Below are 25,843 nucleotides of genomic sequence, written 5' to 3'. Positions count from 1 at the left end.
ATATTTATTAAAATTTCTATTCCAGAACTGGATGTTGCATTTATGTGTTCAAATGACTTAATCTGCTCTTGTGCCCTTGCTCTTGAATCTTCCAAGTTTTCCACCCTCTGGTTACAACTACAGAGTCCTCTCTAAAACTAAATTTATCTATGCTGTATACCTCTCACCTAACTGACAATAAGAAATTCTTTGACTACTTAACTTCCGAAGTGGAGCACATTCTCTCTTCCTTTTTGCAGAGATCTCCATTCTTGGAGACTTCAATGTTCACCACCAGCTTTGGCTTTCCTCTCCCTTCACTGACCACCCTGGTAAACTAGCTTTCAACTCTGCTATTCTCTATAACCTAGAGCAATTGGTGGAACATCCTACTCATATTCCTGACCACCATGGAGATACACCCAACAATCTTGACTTTTTCCTAACTTCTAATCCTTCTGCTTATGCTCTTACCCTCTCTTCTCCATTGGGCTCCTCCAATCACAATCTCATATCTGTATCTTATCCTATCGCTCGAATCCCTCCTCAGGATCCCCATAAAAGGAGATGCCTCTGGCATTTTGCCTCTGCTAGTTGGGAGGACATGAGGAGGTATTTTGCTTATTCACCTTGGAATGACTACTGCTTCCATGTCAGAGACCCATCTGTGTGTATGCCAAGTGTATAACAGAGGTGACGTCTGGCATGGAAGCATACATTCCTCACTTTTTCTTGACCTAAACATTCCAAACCTTGGTTTAACATAGCCTGTTCTCATGGTATACATGATAGAGAGGTGGCCCATAAAAGGTACTTGAGCATTCCATCACCAGAATCTTATGCACTTTACATTTCTGCCTGGAACCATGCCAAGTCTGTTCTCCAACTAACAAAAAAAACTCCTTCATTAATAAAGTGTCAAAATCTTTCAACTTCTAACTCCCTTCATGACTTCTGGCATCTAGCCAAAAACATCTCCAATAACTCTGCTTCTTTTTCTTCCCCTCCTTTATTTCAACCAGATAGCACCACTGCTATCACATCTATCTCTAAAGCTGAACTCTTCGCTCAGCCCTTTGCTAAAAACTCTACCTTGGACGATTCAAGGCTCGTTCCTCCTTTTCATCCACCCTGTGACTACTTCATGCTACCTATTAAAATTTTTCGCAATGATGTTTTCCATGCCCTCACTGGCTGAAACCCTTGGAAGGCATAATTATTGACCTGATAGGGTCCAACCTATTATTCTCCAAAACTATGCCTCCTGTGCTTGCACCTTGCCTAGTCAAACTCTTTCAGCTCTGTCTGTCAACATCTACCTTTTCTTCTTGCTGGAAGTTTGCCTACATTCAGCCTGTTCCTAAAAGGGGTGACCATTCTAATCCCTCAAACTACTGTCCTATTGCTTTAATTTCCTGCCTATCTAAAGTTTTTGAATTTATCCTCAACAGGAAGATTCTTAAACATCTATCACTTCACAACCTTCTTTCTAATTGCCAGTATGGGCTCTTTCAGGGGTGCTTTATTAATGATCTTCTGGCTTTCCTTACTGAGTCTTGGTCATCCTCTTTTAGAGATTTTGTGGCCATTCTAATCCCTCAAACTACTGTCCTATTGCTTTAATTTCCTGCCTATCTAAAGTTTTTGAATCTATCCTCAACAGGAAGATTCTTAAACATCTATCACTTCACAACCTTCTTTCTGATTGCCAGTATGGGCTCTTTCAGGGGTGCTTTATTAATGATCTTCTGGCTTTCCTTACTGAGTCTTGGTCATCCTCTTTTAGAGATTTTGGTGAAACTTTTGCTGTTGCCTTAGACATATCAAAAGCTTTCGATAGAGTTTGGCACAAAGCTTTGATTTCCAAACTACCTTCCTATGGCTTCTATCCTTCTCTCTGTAACTTCATCCCAAGTTTCTTTTCTGACCATTTTATTGCTGCTGTGGTAGACAGTCACTGTTCTCCTCCTAAATCTATTAACAGTGGTGTTCCTCAGGGTTCTGTCCTGTCATCCACTCTTCCTATTATTCATGAATGACCTTCTAAACCAAACTTCTTGTCCTATCCACTCCTATGCTGATGATACCACTAAGCACTTTTCCATGTCTTTTCATAGATGTCCAACCCTTCAGGAAGTAAACATTTCACACAGGGAAGCCACATAACGCTTGACTTCTGATCTTTCAATGACACTCAACTGTCCCCCTCTTCTACACTGAACATCCTCAGTCTGTCCTTTACTTATAATCTGAACTGGAAACTTCAGATCTTATCTCTAGCTAAAACAACTTCTATGAAGTTGGGCGTTCTGAGACGTCTCCGCCAGTTTTTCTCACCCCCCCCGCTGCTAACTCTGTACAAGGGCCTTATCTATCCATGTATGGAGTATGCTTCACATGTCTGGCAGGGGGGGTTTCACTCATACCACTCTTCTAGACAGGATGGAATCAAAAGCTTTTTGTTTCATCAACTCCTCTCCTCTAACTGACTGTCTTCAGGATCTCTGTCATCACCACAATGTTGCATGCTAACTGCTCTTCTGATCTTGCTAATTGCATGCCTCCCCTCCTCCCGCAGCCTTGCTGCACAAGACTTTTTTGTTTCTCTCATCCCTATTCTGTCCACCACTCTAATGCAAGAGTTAACCAGTATTCTCAGTCATTCATTCCTTTCTCTGGTAAACTCTGGAATTCCCTGCCTGCTTCTGTATTTCCACCTTCCTATGACTTGAATTCCTTCAAGAGGGAGGTTTCAAGACACTTATCCTTCAATTTTTTACTACTGCTTTGGACCCTTTTCTGGGACTGGCATCTCAGTGGCTTTTTTATTTATTGGATTTTTATTGCTCTTGGCCAGTGTCCCTCCTAAAAAAAAAAGGGGGGATGGAGGGTACACTATGCTTGAACACAATATTGCAAAAGGGGACAGACTAAAATGTTATACAAAATGAGGATTGTATCCTTAGATTTATATTCAAAAGATCTGCTGATTAAGCCAATTATTTTATTCACTTTCTTTATGACTTCTGAACACTGTTGGCTAGATTTTAGGTTACTTGATATTGTTATTCCTAAATCAATTTCACTGTCAACACTATTAAGTTGCATACCATTTAAAACATACTTTGCTTTCTTGTTTCTATACCCTATGTGAAGCACTTTGCACTTGTCTACATTAAAACTCACTTGCCAGGTTTGCTCCCACTCTAAAAACTTGTCTAGATTTTTCTGCATTTCTATTACCTCTTTGCTAGATGCTGGAATTCACCATTTTGGTGTCAACTGATCTCTGTGGCACCTCGCTGATTACGTTAGTCCATTTGGATGCCTTTACATTTATTGCTGCTCTTTGTTTACGGTTATTTAGCCAGTTTTCTATACATCTCAACACAGTTGTTTAGCCAGTTTTCTACCCATCTCAACACATTGCCTTGAATACCATGTGATTTTAGTTTAATCAGTAAGTGTTTGTGGGGGACTTTGTCAAAGACCTTTAGAAAACCAAGATATGTTATATCTACCATTTTACTCTCGTCATACTGGTTCAGAATATCATAGAAGAAATTTAAGAGTGTTTGTTGTGAAAGTCATGCTGAATATTTTTAAGTAAGTTGTTTTCTTCTAAGTGATTAATGAGTTTATCTCTTAATAGTGTTTCAAGCATTTTGCATATGACTGAGGTTAAGCTAATTGGCCAATAATTACATGGTAAAGATTTACTGCCTTTTTTGAAAAACAGCGTTATGTTAGTAAGCTTCCGTTCATCAGGCACTGTGCTGGACTGCAGGAATTTATTGAACAATACAGTCAGTGGTTTAACTAACTTGGATTTCATTTCTTTTAAGATGTGGGGTGAGATCATGTCAGGCCCAAGTGACTTGCTTACTTTAAGTTTATCAATACATTTTGAGACATCACTTTCTGTTATACTGATGCTATTGTTGTTATTAATTTTGACTGCTGACACTGTCAGGATGTCACTGAGGTCTTCTGCTGCAAATACTAGAGCAAAGAAAGTGTTTAGAATATTATTAATTTGCATCTCATCATTGGTGTAATCTCCATTTTTGTCACTATGGGTCCAATAACTGAAGCTCTCTATTGGACCTATAATTGATGAAAATGGAGTTTACAACAATGATGAGCAAATTAGTAACATTCTAAGAGAGAGAGAGAGAGAGAGAGAGAGAGAGAGAGAGAGAGAGAGAGAGAGAGAGAGAGAGAGAGAGAGAGAGAGAGAGAGAGAGAGAGAGAGAGAGAGAGAATCCTAGCCCAATGTGGTAATACTGCAAGGAAAATGCACATGTGACCACTATGTTGTGTACAGTTAAGTGAGCTCTCAGGTGAACACTAAGTAAATCTATTATTAACAGTGGTGTTCCTCAGGGTTCTGTCCTATCACCCACTCTCTTCCTATTATTCATCAATGATCTTTTAAACCAAACTTTCTTTCCTATCCACTCCTATGCTGATGATACCACCATGCACTAACTGGGGTGCGTTCCTTTGGACAACTTGGATTACGTGGGACCCCCAATTCTCAACTGAATGCTCTCTTTGCAAGGCACAGTTTGCCTGCTCGGGTGACTTGAGTCACCCAAACTGAGGAAGTGGTACGCTCTGTGCTGTGATGATGTCACAACAAAAATGGCTGCCCAGCCATACATATAATGGTGTTATACTTGCTCACTTATTGCAGATGACTACAATACTGTCTGCATACATGCAATGACATGCACTAGTAAGCAAAGTACTGAGTCTTAAGTATAAAAAAGAATGAAAATAGAAGAAATGGGATGGAAAATTAATGATAATAGTAACAGATCTTCACCAAGATCCTCATTGCTGAGGACAGCAAGTGCTCCGTAATACAAATTACCAAATGGATAAGCATCACCCGTATATTTACTGCAACAGAGTTAGGTAGAATGTGGTTGTTTCCACGGCAACATTGATGATTTGTTTACAGTATCCCGGGAGTCACCCAAAACTGTTCAGTTAGACCACTCACGTAACTCAGATTACTCAGGCTGCCCAAGTCATTGTACTGAAAGCACCCCTGGTCACTTGAGTTCTTTCTTTTTTTTTTTTTTATGTAGGAGGGGCACTGGCCAAGGGCAACAAAAATCCAATAAAAAAAAGCCCACTGAGATGCCAGTCCCCGAATAGGGTCCAAAGTGGTGGTAAAAAAATAAAGGATAAGTGTCTTGAAACCTCCCTTTTGAAGGAGTTCAAGTCATAGAAAGTAGAAATACAGAAGCAGGTAGGGAGTCCCAGAGTCTACCAGAGAAAGGGATGAATGACTGAATACTGGTTAACTCTTACATTAGAGAGGTGGACAGAATAGGGATGAAAGAAAGAAGAAAGTCTTGTGCAGCAAGGCTGCAGAAGGAGGGGAGGCATGCAGTTAGCAAGATCAAAGGAGCACTTAGCATGAAAATAGTGGTAGAAGAAAGCAAGAGATGCAACATTACGGAAATGAGAGAGAGGATGAAGACAGTCAGTTAGAGGAAAGGCATTGATGAGAGAAAACAGCTTTTGATTCCACCCAGTCTAAAAGATCGGTATGAGTGGAACCCCACCCAGACATGTAAAGCATACTCCATACATGGATGGATAAGGTCCTTGTAAAGAGTTAGCAGATGGGGGGATGGTGAGAAAAACTGCCGGAGACATCTCAGAACACCTAACTTCATAGAAGCTGTTTTAGCTAGAGATGAGATGTGAAGTTTCCAGTTTAGATTATGAGAAAAGGACAGACTGAGGATGTTCAGTGTAGAAGAGGGGGACAGTTAAGTGTCAATGAAGAAGAAGGAATAGCTGTCTGGAAGGTTGTGTTGAGTTGATAGATGGAGGAATTGAGTTTTTGAGGCATTGAACAATACCAAGTTTGCTCTGCCCAAATCAGAAATTTTTGAGAGATCAGAAGTCAAGCATTCTGTGGATTCCCTGTGAGAAATGTTTACTTCCTGAAAGGTTGGACATCTATGAAAAGATGTGGAAAAGTACAGGGTGGTATCATCAGCGCAGGAGTGGAAAGGACAGGAAGTCTGAGAGTGGGTGACAGAACAAAACCCTGAGGAACACCATTAACAGATTTAGGAGAACAGTGACTGTCTACCACAGCAGCAATAGAACAGTCAGAAAGGAAACTTGAGATGAAGTTGCAGAGAAAAAGATAGAAGCCATAGGAGGGTAGTTTGGAAATCAAAGCTTTGTGCCAGACTCTATCAAAAGCTTCTGATATGTCTAAGGCAACAGCAAAAGTTTCACCAAAATCTCTAAAAAAAGGATGACCAACACTCAATAAGGATAACCAGAAGATCACCAGTAAAGTGGCCTTGACGGAACCCATACTGCCAATCAGACAGAAGGTTGTGAAGTGATAGGTGTTTAAAAATCTTCCTTTTGAGAATAGACTAAAATATTTTACATTGGCAGGAAATTAAAGCAATAAGACAAGAGTTTGTAGGATTAGAGTTGTTACCCTTTTCAAGAACAGGCTGAATGTAGGCAAACTCTCCAGTCAAGATATATGATCACTGTTATGTTATTAAATGTACATAGTCTGTGTTCCTCTCCCCTCTCTCTCTCTCTCTCTCTCTCTCTCTCTCTCTCTCTCTCTCTCTCTCTCTCTCTCTCTCTCTCTCACACACACACACACATTACAGCCAGTGTCAATGTGTGGTCTGTGAGAGAGAGAGAGAGAGAGAGAGAGAGAGAGAGAGAGAGAGAGAGAGAGAGAGAGAGAGAGAGAGAGAGAGAGAGAGAGAGAGAGAGAGAGAGAGAGACACACACACACACACACACACACACACACACACACACACACACACACACACACACACACACACACAGGGCAGTCATGTTGACATGTGGTCCATGTTGAGAGAGAGAGAGAGAGAGAGAGAGAGAGAGAGAGAGAGAGAGAGAGAGAGAGAGAGAGAGAGAGAGAGAGAGAGAGAGAGAGATACACACACACAGACACACACACACACACACACACACACACACACACACACACACACACACACATACACACACACACACACACACACACACAAATGGCTGTCATGATGACATGTGGTCCATGATAAAAGAGAGAGAGAGAGAGAGAGAGAGAGAGAGAGAGAGAGAGAGAGAGAGAGAGAGAGAGAGAGAGAGAGAGAGAGAGAGAGAGAGTGTATTCTCACCTGACCTGGTAACATTGCAAGAAAAATACATAACTACCAACTCATACCTGCCAGATGCAGTCCAGCCAGTCAGGGACCCCACATCAACACTAGTGCTGGTTAGGTTAAGGTAAATTAAAGGTAGGTTAGGCTAGGTAATGCTAGGTTAGGTTAGTGTCCTTAGGGGAAGTTTCCATGGGGGGGCTTCTTCCCCACAATTAGGTAAGTAGGTTAGGCTAGAAATTTTTCTACTTGTCATAATATGGCGTATCATCCTTAGACTTTTCATGAATGTCCAAATTTAGCTTTAAAAAAATCTCCACAGGTCCCCCAAGCTTCATTGGGGGAGAAAAAGAAAAAAAAAAAGAGAGATTTGGGATATAGGCAGAAAATGTAAATTTACGGAAATTTCCATCAGAAGTAGCAAGTTTTGTCCTTGGAGATTTTTTTTTTTTTTTCCAATCGCCATATCTTGTCTACATTGGCTTCCCCCAACCTAAAACACAGCTTTCCCGCCAGGTCCCCAAGCTTGTTAGGGATAAGAAGATCTAGATGAAAGGGGTGAAGGCAGTGTTCTGCATTTTTACCGACTATGTTAATATGTTGATAGTAAAATATTGGCTGAGCAGAGTGGTTCGTACTATAGTGGGCCCTTGCGTGGTCTAAGGACCAGGAAGCCCACCAGGTAAGAGCCTCTGCCGGGCACGCCGCCCGCTTCATTCCTACACCTAACGTACACTTACACTATAAGTCACTAGATACTCAAGTAATGGTCACTCACACGCATATAATCACCTACCATCGCCCTAATACAACACAACGGCCGGCACCTTCACGTCCACCCGACGCCGACCACCATGTAAACAAAACACCGTTCACGAACACATTTATATTTCTTATTCATTATTTTCTTGTATTTCATTGTATTTCATAAAAAAAACTACACTAATATATATATATATATATATATATATATATATATATATATATATATATATATATATATATATATATATATATATATATATATATATATATATATATATATATATATATCACGTGTGTGTGTGTGTGTGTGTGTGTGTGTTTACCTAGTTACATTTACCTAGTTGTGGTTTACGGAAGGAGAGTAATCTCATAGTATCCCGTCTCTATATCTATCCTCTTTGGTCTTAAAAGCATGGACAGTTACGGCATTGACGTCTTCACTTAGTTCATTCCATTTTTCCACACTTCTGTGAGGAAAACTATACTTTTTGATGTCTCTTCTACAGTTAACTTTCTTCAACTTTTACTGTGTCCCCTTGTACTGTGTGTGTGTGTGTGTGTGTGTACTAAAAAAGGTAATATCACTACTAATACATCAAAACAGTATATAAACAAACGCAACAATAAATATATCTTTAAAGAAAACTTCAAATAAACATTATTTATTATAAAGAATTAGGCACGTTTCCCCAAAGCATTGTTTGTTTACATCTCGCCTTACCAAATCTTGCCTGAATCCCCAGCCCTGTAGCATTTAATCAGATAATCTACCTGCTATCAACACCTTTGGGGCACTAAAGGCTGTGGCACAGCAATCCGCACGACCTCTCAAATTCCATTAAGAATAAGAACAAATCCTGTAGCACTGTCTAGAAAAAAAAGGTACTTGAAGCATCAACATTATTGTCTATAAACATATTTATTTCAGACATCCTGTGACCTCCTGCAGCCAATCCACGACATTTGATTTCCTCGCGACCACTACGACCAGCAGGTATTTAATTAAAAGATAAGGAAACGATACTGAGACGGTGAACTGAACCTTGTTATGCTGTTGCTTCTCTTACACGTGTAGTGACAACAGTCAAGATTAACTGGTATTTATTAGGAAATAGACCCATCTCACTGGCAATTGTTACCTGCCTCATTAACTAATGAGGCAGGTAATTAACATTCATTATAACGCCATCACTGATTGCGGCATTATTTCATCCTTTCACCATTTTCAATATGGCTTTTCTTAACCTTTTCATCAGATAGAGCTTTGCATTCTGAGTAATTTGAACCTCATGTGCACCCACCACAAGTTACTTACAATGGTGATGGCGATTTTTTAAGATTTGTGTGTTTCTTGAGGAAATAAGCTTGCTTGCTCCCATGCCAATGCTCAAACATGACACACCCACAATAGATAATGTAACAGCTTTGTATGCATTTCTTAGGTTGGTTAGTTTAGATATGTTTGATTAACTTAGTTTGATTAAATTAGTTTTTTTTGTGTGTGTGTGTGTGTGTGTGTGTGTGCCCACTTAAGTGGCAGTTCCCAAAAGATTGCCGAATAAGAAAGTCAGATGATGGAGGATAAGTGTCTTAAACCTCTCTTTTGAAAGAGTTCAGATACAGAAATACAGGAGCAGACAGGGATTTCCACAGTTTACCAGAATTTGGTTAAATTAGGTCAGATTAGTTTAGTCATGTTAGGCTAGTTTGGTTAAATTAAGGTAGTTTTATTATGTTAGGTTAGGTAGTAGTGCATGACAGCCTGCTGGCAGTCATGGGCAAGCAGCAACCAGTTCTCTTGGGAGAAACATTGTGAATGAGTGTTGCTGTTGTGTGACATATTTGTGAGAACTTTTTTTTTTTTAATTTGTCTGTTTTGTATTGATTTGCTTTTTATTGCTAATAATTAATTTCTGAGGGTATGGGGAATATGGTGGGGTAAAAAATATACCCTAATGATTTACAAGAAAAACAACAAAGTAATTAAAAAAAAGCCAAAAACTACCAGAAAAGGATAGTTTAATTTAGAATAGAGTGGTGAAATAGTGAAAATTTGCTGTGTTTTTTTAAGCATTTTACTGCTTTCTGGGGTATCCTACCACAGGAAGCAGCATTATGTCAAGGCCCTTGAGGAAGCTAGTGTGTGTTTGTACATGTGTTTAGGAATTTTATGCTCTGGCATCAAATAGGTCATGCTGATTGGATTTTTTGAGTGGAGACAGTGTTATGGGCCAATTTGATAAATGCTTAATTAGTGTAACCAATCACAGCACTTTATTTCATCAAAGGAGGAAGAATATGAATCATCCTGAAGAAGGTTTCTTTTTTGCTGGCTATTCTTTTATTGCTTTGTGAATATTGCCCAATCTTATGAAAAAAAAAAAAAATCTGCTTTTTCTTGTGAACAGTGCTTTACCATAAGTGGGAAGTGTGTGAGGTTCCAGAGCAAGTCTACCTCCTTGCAGGAAGAAGACTAGGTAAGGTTTTCTATTAACTTATCATGATCTGGTTACAGCTCCCCTGTTAGGCTTGTGTCAGGTTAATGAGGCTCAAGAGGATGTTACCCTTTGTTAGCTGAGGGATGGATGATGGTCAGGGGAGTACAGTCCCACATTAGGTTAAACCAGATTAGATTAATTAATTTGTAAAAGTCCTGTGGAATGAGGCCAGTGGAACACTATAACAAAGAATGAAAGTAAGTGATTCTGAAGAGAAGCACATATTGCCATGTATGTTATCTGTGAAGTTGAAAAAAAAACATGGTTGATTTAGGTGTATTTTGTATCAATATGTTATTCATTGTTATTGCAAATCACCAGTTTCTGATGTGCTGTGTAAGTGGTTAGCAAATTCATTCAAAACACCAAAATCTACCTGAAAATAGTTTTTTTGTCTGCCATTGTGAGATAGATGCGTTCTTAATATTTGCCAGTTAACCAAAATCCACAAGTTTAGACCTTAGTGATCATTATAGCCAGAATGATTAGGTGTCAGTCTTGATTTTTCTTGAGTGTTCTGACAGAAGGTAGATCTCTGGCAGAAGTCTCTCATTGCTAGTTTATCCCACCTTCAGATAGGTTTTTTAGCGTTTCCATGATGCACCAAGGCTGGGAATTACATATACATTAGATGATTGACTGCCTCTTAATTCCATAATTACTATTCTCTCATTAGAACCACTCTTACTCCTGCATTCATTCATCTTATCCTGACTACCAGCTCTTTGGTAATAAAATACATCCTTTCCTAACTCATTGATCACTCTTCACTCTATTTCTATATTTCCTAGTCAGTATTTAGTTCAATCTTCATTCAGTCTGTTTCTATATTTCCTAGTCTGTATTTAGTTCCAGAGCCAGCATGCATACTTTTCACTTGCCAAAAGAATACCTAATTACTTCTGGGGAGGTCTCATAAGCATTGGCATATTGGATGCTGTGAAATTGCCTATGATCCAGTTGTGTCCTCCCTTTTCCCTTCATGTCTCACAACACAGTCACAGCCTGGCCTTTAAAGACAACTGTCTTCCTTTACACTATATTACATACACATACCTTTCACTCAAAATAAAAAAAATAAAAAATGGCTCCAATAACATCACCCATGAAGTTCCTATCTGGGGATGGGGAAGGGACCAGAAATGTTCCCAAACTATACCATACTTCTGGTATTGTCCCAAAGTGTCCTGACACCTCTCCTGATTATTTCTATATTAAATTATGAAAAATTTCCAGCTAATTTTCAGTCTGTAGAGCATTACCTCTAAAATACTAAACCTCATCTTGTTTTCCTCACTGAAACAAAGGTGTGCGAGGCTACTGACAGTTTCTCCTTTTCTGTTCCCTCTTACTTTCTTTATCCTCACTTTCAATCCAAATCTGGATGGTACACATACATGCACAAGAACCTAACTTGTTCTCATGCCCATGCTCTTGAGTCTTCTGAATTTTCTAACTTGGACTTCAGAATCTCTCTGAAACTAAATTTATCTGCACTGTATAATTATCTCTTGCATAAGTTCTCTATATATATATATATTTTTTCTTATTTAACTTTCAGAGTGGAGCACATCCTCACTCTCATCTCTTGTGTAGAGCTCTTCATTCTCAGAGACTTCAGTGTTCACCATTAACTTTATCCTTTCTCTCCTTTCACCAACTATCCTGGTGAAGTAGCCTCTAACTTTGTTATCCTCCATGATCTAGATGAGCAGCAGGCAAGCTTTTCAGGCTAATGGCCAGATGAGACTTTCATGAGTATCCCATGAACTGGAGTAATAATAAATGAGCAGCCCTAATTGGGGGATTTGCAGTGGTGTAGAAAAAATGCCATATTCACCAGCCAACTTAATTTAACACAAAAAAACTCATTATACTTGAAAAAATCCTTACATCATTTGTGTATTATCAAACCAGTTAATAGAATATTAAGAACATTTTCAGCCATTGTCATCAAGTAGAGAGCAAGAAATATGGCAAAACAAGCAAAATACTACACATTATCTTGGATTTGAGATCTATCTTCACCTTGGGACAAATGCTATTTTTCTCTATATAAGTTTACTTTATCTACTTAGGTTATACAATTAACACAAACCTTTATAAATCCTGGCACATATGAAAGAAACAATCATGTTTTAATGCAAATCTTAGCAGGACACTTTCTGAGATTGTCTGTTGATATTATGTTTCCCAATGTCTTCTCTGAGTTGCTGCTTGTCTGTTTATGTCATGTCTCTCAATGTTTTTTTTTTTTTTCTGAGTTGCCACTTTTTCTTTGGAAATACAACCCATTCTTTCACACCTTGTTTCTTCTTTCATGACAAGTTTGTGCATCAACCACAGCACATGATAACACTGCAAACTCATATCTCCTGCCTCAGGTTTTTCTTGCATTTAGGTGAAGTCAGTGTATCTGATATTGGCTGGTTCTTAGACAACACTGCAAACTCATATCTCCTTCCTCAGGTTTTTCTGGTGTTTTGAAAAAGCCAGTGTGTCTGATATCGGCTGGTTCTTTCAACTCAGCACAATTTCATCCGTCACAGTATCCCTGCAGCACAAATAATATTTGCTCAATTATTTTCAGGATTTGCCTGGTAAAACATTAATACTTGTAGAAAAATGTTCCAAACTAAATAAGTAGCAGGAGACTAGAAATATGTGAAAACACTGAGAGCTTAGTTGCAAATATTTAGCTTATAATAACTACTCTGTAGAGTGTGCATCTCCAGATCTCATGGATACCATTAGCATAAACACTTCGGATTAATTTTTTTGTAGCATGTAGGTAAAGTACATCAATATGTATCACAAGAGGCAATATTAGAATGTGCATCTCCAGAGAACTGTGGGCGTGTATACTGAGTCCTAAATTAAACTACCACCAGCAACTTGGACTTTGTAAATGTCTCAGTTGACTTTATACAAGAATTTTATTGGAAAACATACAAATCAGTGAGACAATTGATGCTTCTTGCCTTGAATATAGTTATCAATATCTGGCTTGATGGATGAGGTAGACAATAAAAAGATGTCATGGAGGTGGCAGTCCAAGAGCTAGAAACAAAGACAAGACTTTGTGTTCTTCATTTTTGAGAAGAGCAGTTCATAGTAACACTAAGAGCTGCCAAACATGGCCACAATATGTTGAATATACCCAATGTAATTTAGAAATTTGCCAGAAAGGAAGATGAGGTCTCAGAAGAAGGACAGCGGAGAGGAGGTGCAGAACTTCAACTGAGTTCACTGCAGCTCCACTAGCCCCATCTGCTGGAAGTCAAGAACATATCTCAGAAGAAAGTCAAAGGAAATGATCAACAGCTTAAAGTTTGCAGCCAACTTCTTGATTCCTGTGAAATAGGAGGCAAATTCCTCCACCAAAGAGGTGACAATACCAACGCAAGTGTCCAGTTCCACATTATCAAGGACACAAGCAGCAAGGTGAGGAAAATGCACAAACTGACTGTTAACCAATTAAGCCTCCCTCAAGTATAGCTTAACTTCAAAACCAATAATGGTTGAGTGCATGTCTGTCATGAGAATGTCATTGCCTTACAGCTTCACATTGAAGTTATTCATATGCACAGCAATGTCTGTGAGCAGGGCCATGCAAACAAAATCATCATGAGTTAAAGTTATCAGTGTGAGAAAGTTTGTTCTGAGAGCAAAGTGGGAATCTCTTGCTGCAGGTCACACACACAGGACAGCATGGTCCCATGACTCAACCAGAGCTAGAGCAGGTTGCTGTAGTGCTCACTGACCTTATCCATTAATACTTGGAATTGGTGGTGATTGAAATTGTGGTAGAGGATGAAGTTGACACCCTTCACCATGATAAACATGAAGTCTCAGAGGTTAGCAGACTCTTGGTGGATGATGCAGTGCACCTTGTGTGCATGTCCAGTGGCCTCACATTGGCACACTAGTATTGAAGAAGCACTTTTCTCCCTAATCATTGCTGGGGCATCATTGGTTGTCATGCACACAAGATAGGAGAGATCAAGGGAGTACTGCCTCACACAAGCATGGCATTGAAGATGTCTTGTCCATTAGTGGTGCCATGCAACGGGACAAGCCAGAGGAATTCCTCAGTGGTGACCTCCACGGACAAAAATGGTCAGTTGGGCAGTGTCCTTCATGCTAGTGCAGCAAGAATTGAGCAGTGGGTTTTCATTGAGTTGTGTACACTGTCTACATTCTTCTGCAACAATGTATAATGCGGGACAAAAGGCTCACACTCTCAGAGGCAGGCAGAGTTCATCACAGTGACAAGACGCTCCTTAGTGAAGTCACCAGCCTACAATGGCTTCAGTGGCAAGCAAGGGAGTGGCAGACCTCATAACTGGTATGCATCACCTTGTTGACTTTCACACTGCTTGTGGAAGACTAAAGTTGTTGTTTTTTTCAGGTTACCTGACAGTCTAGCAATGCATCATTCCTCTCATCAGCAGACATCAACACAATGTTCAATGTCCATTGTTCTGTATCCCACTGGTGGTGTATGTTGGACTCTTTGAAGACAGCCACAGTCGTGAAGCATATGAGGCACTAGGCATGTCCAAAGTATTCAATGAAGAATTTCTGATATCACTGAAAGCTGAAGATGCAATGGTGTTTTGACAGAATTTATTTTTGGCTGGAGTTTCACAGGCTGGATTGGAGTATTAACCCCTTCTTTACTGCCAGTCTAAAATGTAGACATTCAACAACATAAAAAAATTTCTCCTATGTACTGCAGTGAGGAATGTGTAACAATGACATCATTTAATGTGGGATTTCTATGGAGGAAAAAAAGGCAGTTTGTGTGGTTTGATGGCACATGCTCTCAGCCTAAATCTCATGACTCATTCCTATTCCATTCCCATTCCCATTACACACTGTTTCGTGACAATACAATGACTCCATGATATTGATTATTGAATTTTATCTTATATATTTTGAATTTGATGTACATAATGATGTATATGCTCTGATTTGAAAATAAAAATAATATGCATGGAATATCTTCCGATGGAGTTCCACAGATTAGAGTTTTGTTTTGATCTTTTTTGTCGGAGTTGTGATGTGATAGTGACTGAGAAGTATCTGACAATGATAAGGGCCACTTCGACAAGCTGTTGAACAAGAGTGAAGAGGGATACATGTGGGAGAGTGATAGTGAAACAAATTTTAGTGATGTCATGAGTGAGGAGAAGGTGGAGTGTAGGATGCCTGGGTCACAATTTTTTCATTTCCCTGGGGACAGCAGACTGTTTACCCTGCAAGTGACCTACTGCCTTCCCTCCCTTAGACAAGCAATAGCACATACCTATTTGCTTACAAACTTTCTCTGGTTGTCAGTATGGATTCCATAAATGAAAATCCAATGGCAATTTTCTAGGTTTCCTCACTGAATATTGTTCATCCTTGCTTATGGATTTTGGTGAAACCTTTGCTATTGGTGTAGATATATAAAAAACTTGTAATGTTGTGTGATATCAATCTTTAATTGGAAAGCTTCCCTCATACCATTTCTGTCCATCCTGTACCTTCATCTCAAGTTTCCTTTCTGGCCTCTCTCTGGCCACTATTCTCTTAGACCTATTAACAATGGTGTTACACAGGGCTTTGTCCTATCACCCACTCTATTCATATTATTCATGAGTTATCTCTTTAGTCAAACTTCTGAACTGAAATGTGTTACACTGAAGAATCTATCTTGGAGAGCTGGCACACAGTCACTCATTTCCTGTTACCATTCATTATGGAAGTACTTAAAGTAATGAGTTTTACTGACAAAAATCCAATGTCCTGTTTTAACACATGACAATTGCCAAGCATAGTCTGGAATGTTTGAGGTAAAGTCTTCTGTGCACACACAACACAACACACATACACCACAGTCACTCTCTTACTGGCTTGTGCTCTAAATGAGCTGTTTCAGAGGTGTGGTGTGATGTCATGAGAAGTACAATGCATGTCAAGAATAAAATATTCTACCCAGATATGTACTATCTTTGGTAAGAAACAGTCTTCTAGATATAATAATCTGCTCATTAATTATTAAATAGATTTATGAGGATAGATGGAAATTATAGTAGATGATTGAGATGAAAAGATGTGTGACATCTATGATAAGGATCAAGTGAATAAAATTGATTGCATCATTGTGTGATTACATTGCACCAGAAATCACCTATTGTTAACCCATAAACACAATGGATCCCCGCTTAGGTATGGTTACAACAAGCCACTCAGGATGTTAATCAAGAGTGCTCTGCCAAAGGTCCAATCCTCTTATGTCTGATTTACTTCACCTTCAGACAAATTTTTCAGTGTTTTGAATGCTTCAAAGAGGGACATGACATCCCTCACTGATACTGTATGATGGGCCCAGTATATATGGACAAGGTGACTGGTGTTAACCACTCAACTAACAGGCAACTAAATTATTATTTATTTTATCTCTCTATATATGATGTCCAATTTGAAGAACTTCTCCAACGGAATAACAATGATATTAACTTTTTTAAGTTATCCCATGTGGCTTTGCTCTAACCCTGTTTTCCCTTAACCCTATAAAATTAGGTGTTACCTTAATTTGACCAGCCATAGATTTGGTATTATTCAGTCTTATTATTATAGTTTCATATCATTACTGTATATCTTTTTGTTCTCACAGCATATACCTGCTTGTACAAGATTAAATAAACATTATCATTCCACAGATAAAAATAAAAGAGCCAAACCTAGCTTAGCAATAAATACAGGTTTCAGTGTTTCTTCTGTAGTGAAATCTGTTGAGACTACCATTGTTACAGGTTACCATGAACCGTGGAAAGATATCATTTGGCAAGATTGGGCTGAGCCTAGGGAAAGTCAGGTCTGATAAAACTCCCCCTGATGATGGTTCTGCTAGTGAGGGATTTGGCTCTTTTGGAAAAAATCAAGAGGATTGTGAGGGTAAGTTGGTTAAAGTTATGTTGCCAGTTAATTTTATACAGTAGTAATAAAGCAAAGCTATGCTCAATAGTCTAGTCCCCATCCAACTCAGTAGTGTATGTAGATATGCCTTTACAGCAGGTCCCACTTGCTCTTTTATTTTTTTTTACTTTTTTCTTTTAAAGTTCTAATATATTGGCTATTGTTTTTCTCTTTTTTTTTTGTTATTTTTATGGTTTCTCAATTTATTTCTCAAGGCTGACATGATAAAGAAGAGACCAATTTGTTTCACATCTAACCTGCATCCCATATAGTGTAAGCTCTTATCCATGCACAAATCACACCCACAGTACATACAAAAAAAAAATTTAATTGAATGCATTGCCACCTGTGGGTGCTGTGGCCATCTTGGCTATATATGTGCCCACCAGTGTCTCTATTGTGGCAGCCATGCCAACACATCACCACATGCCTCTCTGATTTGCCCCTTTTGACATTATGGCAGCTTTGTCTCCCTTGGGCTATTTGACATTCTGGGAGAGGAATTTTCCCTATGGGGGACTTCAGATTGTGGCCAGGAGGCAGTCGGATCTCGGCCATTCAGTCCCTCTGATTCTGATGTGGGGGTGAGCAGTGATGCTGCCAGTTGCAGACACCTACATTTCTCCTGCCACAGGCTTATTCCTAGTGTTGCCCATGATCCTCACAGTGTATGTATCTGTTGCTGTTCTTGTTTATGCTGAATGAAGTTATGTTGAGACAAATACCTAGATTAGATCCCAGAGTTTATGGCCAAGGTGTTGAGTCACCAGAGGAAGTTGCAAGCCAAGAGAGCAGAGCTCACACCACTCTTCCCAAGACTCTTCCCCCTTCACCCTCCAGATTTGGGAGCCTCAACCTTCGTCTTTGGCATGGGAAAACATGGTTGATTTCTTTGGGTTTGCTGAGCCTTCTATTTGCCCAGATGATTCAGCCTCACAGATTTCTGCTGACATTCATTCTGATTTACCAGTTGCTATGGTGGGCTTAGCTTCCTCCTTTTCGCCAGCTCAGTGCCAGGTATTGTCTGACCTTTTCTCCTCTTTGATTGCTCAGTCAAGGAGCAAGCTACCTCTTAATTTGTCTTCTCTTCACTTCTCAGTCTACACAGCCTGGGGTCCAGTGCCACCCCACCACTGGTGGTGATGAAGCACACAGGAAGTTGCTCCAAGCCAATGTGCCAGAGGGTGGGCTTGACTGGGAAACAGGGGAGAGGCCCGGGATCAATGTAGGTTTAAGAGATAATGTCCAATCTTTGCAAGGTCTTTACTCACGCGTACTTTGTATTGAATTTAGCTCTCTGTAGTGGCACTAAGCATATTCTGAATAAATACTCCAGAATCTTGCATCCCAAGACAAAGCACAGGTCAGTAACTGGGGCAGTATATTATGTTTGGTGAACAGATCACCCTCTTCACACATACACCTGATTTCCTTTCATGAGTAAGACCCTTCCTTCACTTTAATGTTGTAGTCAGCATAAGCTATGTGTGATGCAGATTAGATGTGAAACAAATAGTATTTTTTATTTCAAAATACATTTTTCACTTATACATTGGTGTGTGCATGCACAGCCAAAATGGCCACAGCACCTAGGAGTGGCAGTCTATTCAGTTTAACCCATCGGGTGCCAAGCATCTTTCACAACAAACTTTCGCTGGTGCTGAGTGTTTTTTTTTTTTTTTTTTTTTTTTAGTGTATAGAATGATTAGAAAACACATAATTGATGCATTTTGCTATTCATATCTTATCATTTCCATGATTTTTAGGCTCTGGAAGTTTCCAACATTTGGAGTGTTAAACCCTGTAGACTTATGCATACCAGGGCCTGTATACATAAAAAGCCCTAAAACACTTTTAAATTTACTCCCAGCTAAAGTATATGCTAAAAGTGCATATAAGAAACTATAAAAGTTTTCTTAATTCACTTTTAGTTAGAGTAAATGTTAGATCTAAACTATGTACTATGTTTAGCACTTAAGTAAGGCCTAACTATTATATTTTTGCACGTGAATGTCAAAACAATACATATAAGTATATATTGTTAATTCATATTTAACTTTTCAATGAAAGAACAAGTATTGACACATTTTATGAGTTTGATAATGTACACGAGTCACATGTCTGGGGGGGAGGGAGTTCCACTCATACTGCTCTTCTAGAAAGGGTGGAATCAAAAGCTTTTCATCTCATCAACTCCTCTCCTCAAACTGATTGTCTTCAGCCTCTCCCTCACTGCCACAATGTTGCATCTCTAGCTGTCTTCTACTGCTATTTTCATACTAACTGTTCTTCTGATCTTGCTAACTGCATGCCTCCCCTCCTCTCATGGCCTTGCTGCACAAGACTTTCTTCTTTCTCTCACCCCTATTCTTTCCACCTCTCTAATGCAAGAGTTAACCAGTATTCTCAGTCATTCATCCCTTTCTCTGGTAAACTCTGGAACTCCCTGCCTGCTTCAGTATTTCCACCTTCCTATGACTTGAATTCCTTCAAGAGGGAGGTTTGAAGACATCCTTCAATTTTTGACTACCGCTTTGGACCCTTTTATGGGACTGGCATCCCAGTGGGCTTTTTTTATTTATTAGATTTTTGTTGCCCTTGTCCAGTGTCCCTCCTACATAAAAAAAAAAAAAAAAATGAGTTCAGACTCTAGGAACCCACCCTGGGATGTCATCACAACAAGAATGGTGGGGACAGCTTGGCCAAGCCAAGGGAAAAGAGAAGCAACTCTGTCTAGCTAATTGGATGACACATTAGTTTCTGCTTAGTGCAAAATGATTTTCAGAATTCTGCTTATCCCTGCAAGCAGCTGCAGCTGTGGCTGAGTTAGGCTGAATGCAATTAGATTTATTAAATTCCACTAACCCCCTGCAAACAACTGTGAGATGACTTGGTTAAGTTGGATTGAATTCAGGATTTATTAAACTGTACTTATTCCTAGCAAGGGACTGTGGAGTATCTGGGTGAGGTTATTAAGTTGAATGCAAAAAAGATAAGTTAAATTCCAGTTACTTGGACTTATAAGTTAAATTCTAGTTACATGGACTGTGTGGTAATGGGTTAAGTTAGTTTGGAGTACAAAAAAAAATTGTTATATTCCATTTACTCCCTGCAAGGGACTGAGATGATTGGGTTGGATTAAGTTAGGTGTTTGATTAATTTATTATCTACCACAATAACACACACACACACACACACACACACACACACACACACACACACACACATATGTACGCACGCACGCTTGCATGCACAAATGGAAATGAAAATGGGAATGATGGATAAAACGATGAAGGCTAGAGAAATACAAATGAACATACTGGAGGAAAGGATGGAAAAGATTGAAGTCCAAGACAGGGATAAGCAAATTAAGGAAAGCCAAGAACAAGTTAAGGAAATAGCAGAAAGAACCATAAATAAGTGCGAGGAGTTGGAGAAAAAAAGTGAGTTATACAGAAGTATTGAAGGACCAGAGGAGTAAAGAAGGCTTGACTAAAGAGATTATAAAGGTAGTAAAGGAAAAGGAAAACCTGGTAAGAGACGCTGTAGATAAAAAGAACGTAATGATCTTTGGCCTGGAAGAAAGTGAGATAAAAAAATGGTATAAAAGAGAAGCAGAACAAAGAAAAACAGCTCGATTAGTACGGAGTGTGATAAACGAAGGGGATACAAAGCTGGAAGATGAAATAGAGGAGGTGTACAGGATTGGTAAATACAATCAAGGAAAAAGTAGACCACTGAAAATCAAACTAAAATCCCAAGCAGCAGCTGAAGAAACATTGGCAAATGCGTGGAAGCTAGCCAAAAGTAACGAGTTTAAACAAGTCTGGATTAGAAGAGAAATGAATGAGGAGGAAAGGAAGAAATTTAATAAATTGAGAAGTGAAGCAAAAGAAAGGAACGAACAGAGAATACAAGAGGAAAAGGAACTTTTTTTTCTGGAGAGTAATGGACCTAAGGTTGAGGAAGTGGTACATGCGAAGAGTGAAGGGTGCAGAGGCACAGCTGTAAGAGAGGGAGGGACATGGACAGTGGCATACACTAATGTGGATGGTTTAGTTTCGGTGATGGATGAAGTGAATGAATTTATAAAAGCAAATGAACCAGACATCATGGCAATGGTAGAAACTAAACTAAGAGATTCAGAAACACCAAATTTAGGAGGGGGAAAGTACAATATGTGGAAAAGGGGGAGGTGGAGTGATGATGCTTGTTAAAAAGGGTATCAGGGTGGAGAGTGTGGAAAAGGCAGAAGGCTTGGTGGAAGGCCTAAACTTACAACTAATAAATGGAAGAAGAGGATTACAATATGTCACAGTGGTGTATGTCCCACCAAAAACAAAGACCTGGAATAGACAAGAGCATGAACAGTTGCTGCGTGAGACAAAAGAATGGCTTATAAAGAAAATTAAAGAAAACAACTAAATTGTTGTAATGGGAGATTTTAATTGTAAAGAGATAAATTGGGAGGAGTGGAACACAAGAGGAGAAGACTCATGGGGAGATAAGGTTCTGAAACTGGCAATGAACAATATTATGACACAGTAGGTTGAGGAAAACACTAGATACAGAGGAGGAGAGGAGCCATCAAGACTTGATTTGGTATTATCAAAAGAAACAGATATTATAGAAGACACAAACTATAGTTGTTCACTAGGAAAAAGCGACCATGTCATGATAAGGTTTTGTAATAAGGAAAAAAGAGAGGAAAGTAGATGTGAAGATTATAAAAGTGAAAGATTTAATTATGGTAAGTCAAATTTTGAACAAATGAGATACTTTGGTGAAGCGGACTGGAGTACACTTATCACAGCAAGTAATGTGCAAAAGAAGTGGGAAACTTTCATCAATATTTATGAAGGGGGAGTGAAAAGATATGTATCAAAAGTAGAGACAAAGAGAAGATATAACAATGACTGGTATAATAGAAGATGTCAAATAGCTAGGGAGGAGAGGGAAACGGCATGGAATAGATGGTGAAGGAAAAATACGCAGGAGCTATGGCAAAACTACACAACTACAAGAAATGAATATGTAAAGGTTATTAAAGAAGAAAGAATAAATTATGTGAAAGATGTTATGGACAAATGCAAAGGGGAACCAAAACTATTCTTCAGATATGTGAACAGCAAAATGAAAAATAGAGAAGGAATAAGCAGAGTGAAGGTGAATGGTCAAATGTGTGAGGATCCGGCTGAATTGGCAGAGATAATGAACAGGAGTTTTCAACCAGTATTCATAAAAGAGAAAACATTTGCGTGGCAGAGTGAGATGAGTGAAGAAATGGGTCTGGGGGAAATCCAAGTGACTGAAGAGGATGTCCAGAAACAGGTAGAGGGACTAGACGTTAGGAAGGCCCCTGGACCTTATGGAGTGTCAGGATGGATACTAAAAGAGTGCAATCAGCAGTTGAAATGGGTAATACGTAATATTATTGAAAGCTCCCTAATTGAAAGCAGAGTCCCAATTTAATGGAAGAGAGCTAACATAGTGCCATTCTACAAAGGTGGTAGTAAAGAGGAGGCCTTAAACTATAGACCTGTGTCTGTAACAAGTGTGGTGTGCAAAATGTGTGAAAGATTGGTGAAGGATAAAACGATGCAGTACCTAGAAGGAAATGAAGTGATAATAAAACAACAATTTGGATTTAGGAGAGGGAGATCGTGTGCTACAAACTTGCTGAGTTTTTATTCTAGAGTGGTGGATATAATGCAAGAAAGAGATGGATGGGCTGATTGTGTTTATTTAGACCTGAAGAAGGCCTTTGATAAAGTGCCACACAGGAAATTGTTGTGGAAGTTGAAGCATAATGGTGGGCTAAGGGGGGGCCTGCTGAGATGGATGGAAAATTTCTTGACAAACAGAGAAATGAGAACGGTGGTAAAAGATCAAAAATCATCATGGAGGGAAGTCATAAGTGGAGTACCCCAAGGCTCAGTACTTGCACCAATCATGTTTGCAGTCTATATAAATGATATGACGGAGAGTGTGAACAGCTACATGAGCTTTTTTTGCGGATGATGCAAAGTTGCTGAAGAAAGTTGAGAGTGCAGAGGACTGTGGAACGTCACAAGAGGACCTGAACAAGATATCAGAGTGGAGTTATAGATGGGAAATGGAATTTAATTTAAAGAAGTGTAAGGTAATAGAATTTGGAAAAAGTACAAGGAGAGTAAAAGGAAATTATGTGTTGAATGGTGTAAGGTTGACTGGAGCAGAAGAGGAAAAGGATCTCGGTGTTACAGTGACTGGGAACCTGACCCCGGAGAGACACATTAGCAAAATTACAGGAGAAACCTATAACTTGTTGAGAAAAATAAGGCAGGTCTTTGCATATATGGATGAAGAGATGGTCAGGAAGATGATCGTGTCGCTGATAAGACCTAGACGAGAATGTGCAGCAGTAGTGTGGTCGCCATACAAGAAAAAGAATATAAGGAAGTTGGAGAGAGTTCAGAGAGCAGCTATGAAGATGGTACCAAGTATCAGGGACTTGTCATATGAAGAGAGACTGGAAAGGCTACATCTACCAACGTTGGAAAAGAGGAGAGAAAGGGGAGACTTGATTGCGATATATAAAGCATATGAGGGAGCAGATGAGGTGGACCGGAGCGACTTAATGGTCTGGGATACACGGGACACTAAAGGACATGGGAAGAGGCTGAAGAGGAGTGCCTGTAGAGGAGACATCAAAAAGTATAGTTTCCCATATAGAAGTATTGATGTATGGAACAGTCTGGATGAGGAGATAGTAAATGCAGAAAGTATACATGGATTCAAGGCTAAGTTGGATATTAAAAGATATGGAGATGGGACAGCACGATCATAGCTCTTTTCTCATAAAGCACAACTAGGTAAATACACACACACACACACACACACACACACACACACTGGTAACTGGAATTTAACACACAGGCCACCCAGCTGATTGGATGCATCCACAGCAGCTCTAAGGATCATCCTAGGTTTGATTGTGCAGAGGGACCAAACTTTGAGTCTTGTCTCCAAAATAGGATCTCATGTGAGGTGTTGGTGCAGGGGAAGGGGAAGTGTTACTAGAGGAGAGGCCAAAAGGGAGAAATGAGAGAGTGATACAAGGTAAACACTGGCAGTCGGTGATATCAACAGGGAAGATGGCGTCCAGTATGAACCCAAATATTTTTGAAGGCTTCAAGGAAGAGGATCTCAGTGTAGTTCACACAAATAAATGAATGTGGAGAATTGAAGAAGAAAATATGAAAATATGAGAGGAAATGTGTAGCTTAATAGCGATGATAAAGGCATGGAAGGAAGGAAGAGGAGTGGGTGGTGACAATGTAAAAAAGATATCAGTGATATGATAGAGATGGAAAAAAAGAGAGATGGAAAGAGGAAAAGAAAACAAAAAAACTGAGAGAAAAGGTGACAAAAATAGTGGACTTAAATAAGAAGTACTGTGAAGGAATTAAGAAACTCAAGGAAGAGAACGAAGAGTTAAAGAAAACTTTGCAAAAGAGAGAGGTCAGATTTGGAGAAGTGAAAGAGTTAGTGACAGAGGAAGTCAAAAGTTGGAAAGAAGAGAGAGAACAACAGCAATAGGTGGACATGGAAGAGATAATACGGCAACAGGAACACAATGAGGATATGGAAAACCAAGTGATTAAAATAATAAAGGAAAAAAGTAATCTTGTGAGAGACAAGATAAATAGAAAGATTTGTGTGGTGGTATTTGGGATCAAGGAGAAGAACCTACCCATGAAAATAGCTAGAGAGAAAGAAGTGAAAATGGGCTAAGGAAATTATAGCAAAAATGGTGGAGGAAGGAGAGGGGATAATCAAACAAATTGAAGAGGTTTACAGGATTGGAAAGTACAACAAAAATAGAACAAGACTAATGAAACTAAGATTCATGTCACAAACAGCAGTGGAACATGTCCTGCAAAGAACAGGAAAATTGACAAAAGTAGAACGAATAAAGGAAATATGGATAAAAAGAGACATGAATGAAGAAGAGAGAAGTAAATTGAAAGAATTGAGAATAGAGGCCCAGTCATAAAATGAGGAGAGAAAACAGGAACAAGCGAGAAGATTCACCTGAAAAGTTGTGGACATGAAAGTGAGGAAATAGTGGCACAAAGATGTTATGCAAGATCACCAAGCAGAAGTATAAAGATTTTGTATACTAAAGTTTGGTGTAGAGCCTATTGGAACTTAAAGACTTTTTTATTTTTTATGTAGGAGGGACACTGGCCAAGGACAGTATAAATCCAATAAAAAAAAAAGCCCACTGAGATGCCAGTACCATAAAAGGGTCCAAAGTGGTAGCAAAAAATTGAAGGATAAGTGTCTTGAAATCTCCCTCTTGAAGGAATTCAAGTCATAGGAAGGTGGAAATACAGAAGCAGACAGGGAGTCCCAGAGTTTACCAGAGAAAGGGATGAATGATTGAGAATACTGGTTAACTCTTGCATTAGAGAG

The 25,843-nt window shown here is 39.2% G+C and overlaps 2 protein-coding genes across 27 annotated transcripts in view; one reads left to right on the top strand and one right to left on the bottom strand.

The window, feature by feature from the left end:
• LOC135112651 (pre-mRNA-processing factor 40 homolog A-like) overlaps positions 1-8,036 on the bottom strand; it is a 214,961-nt gene extending 206,925 nt beyond the window's left edge. For 7 of the 15 annotated variants that reach the window (XM_064027264.1, XM_064027293.1, XM_064027274.1 and 4 more), the window contains exon 1: positions 7,933-8,015. In XM_064027264.1, coding sequence (XP_063883334.1) covers positions 7,933-7,953 — 21 coding nt within the window. In that variant the 5' untranslated portion in view covers positions 7,954-8,015. Of the gene's footprint in view, positions 1-7,932 lie in introns of all 15 variants that reach the window. The other 8 variants (XM_064027284.1, XM_064027319.1, XM_064027336.1 and 5 more) reach the window with 4 other exon arrangements.
• A 568-nt stretch (positions 8,037-8,604) lies between these two features.
• The window catches only part of LOC135112618 (WD repeat-containing protein 70-like), a 57,231-nt gene continuing 39,992 nt past the window's right edge, over positions 8,605-25,843 (top strand). The window contains exons 1-3 of one of the 12 annotated variants that reach the window (XM_064027197.1): positions 8,605-8,801; positions 13,607-13,861; positions 17,221-17,362. In XM_064027197.1, coding sequence (XP_063883267.1) covers positions 17,227-17,362 — 136 coding nt within the window. In that variant the 5' untranslated portion in view covers positions 8,605-8,801; positions 13,607-13,861; positions 17,221-17,226. Of the gene's footprint in view, positions 8,914-13,602; positions 13,862-17,220; positions 17,363-17,908; positions 18,052-25,843 lie in introns of those variants that run through there. The other 11 variants (XM_064027187.1, XM_064027223.1, XM_064027185.1 and 8 more) reach the window with 11 other exon arrangements.

Source organism: Scylla paramamosain, chromosome 2 (assembly GCF_035594125.1).
Source record: "Scylla paramamosain isolate STU-SP2022 chromosome 2, ASM3559412v1, whole genome shotgun sequence".
In the NCBI taxonomy this organism is placed as follows: Eukaryota; Metazoa; Arthropoda; class Malacostraca; order Decapoda; family Portunidae; genus Scylla; species Scylla paramamosain.
Note: the sequence above shows the minus strand (reverse complement) of the source record. Positions and strands in the feature narration are given on the sequence as shown.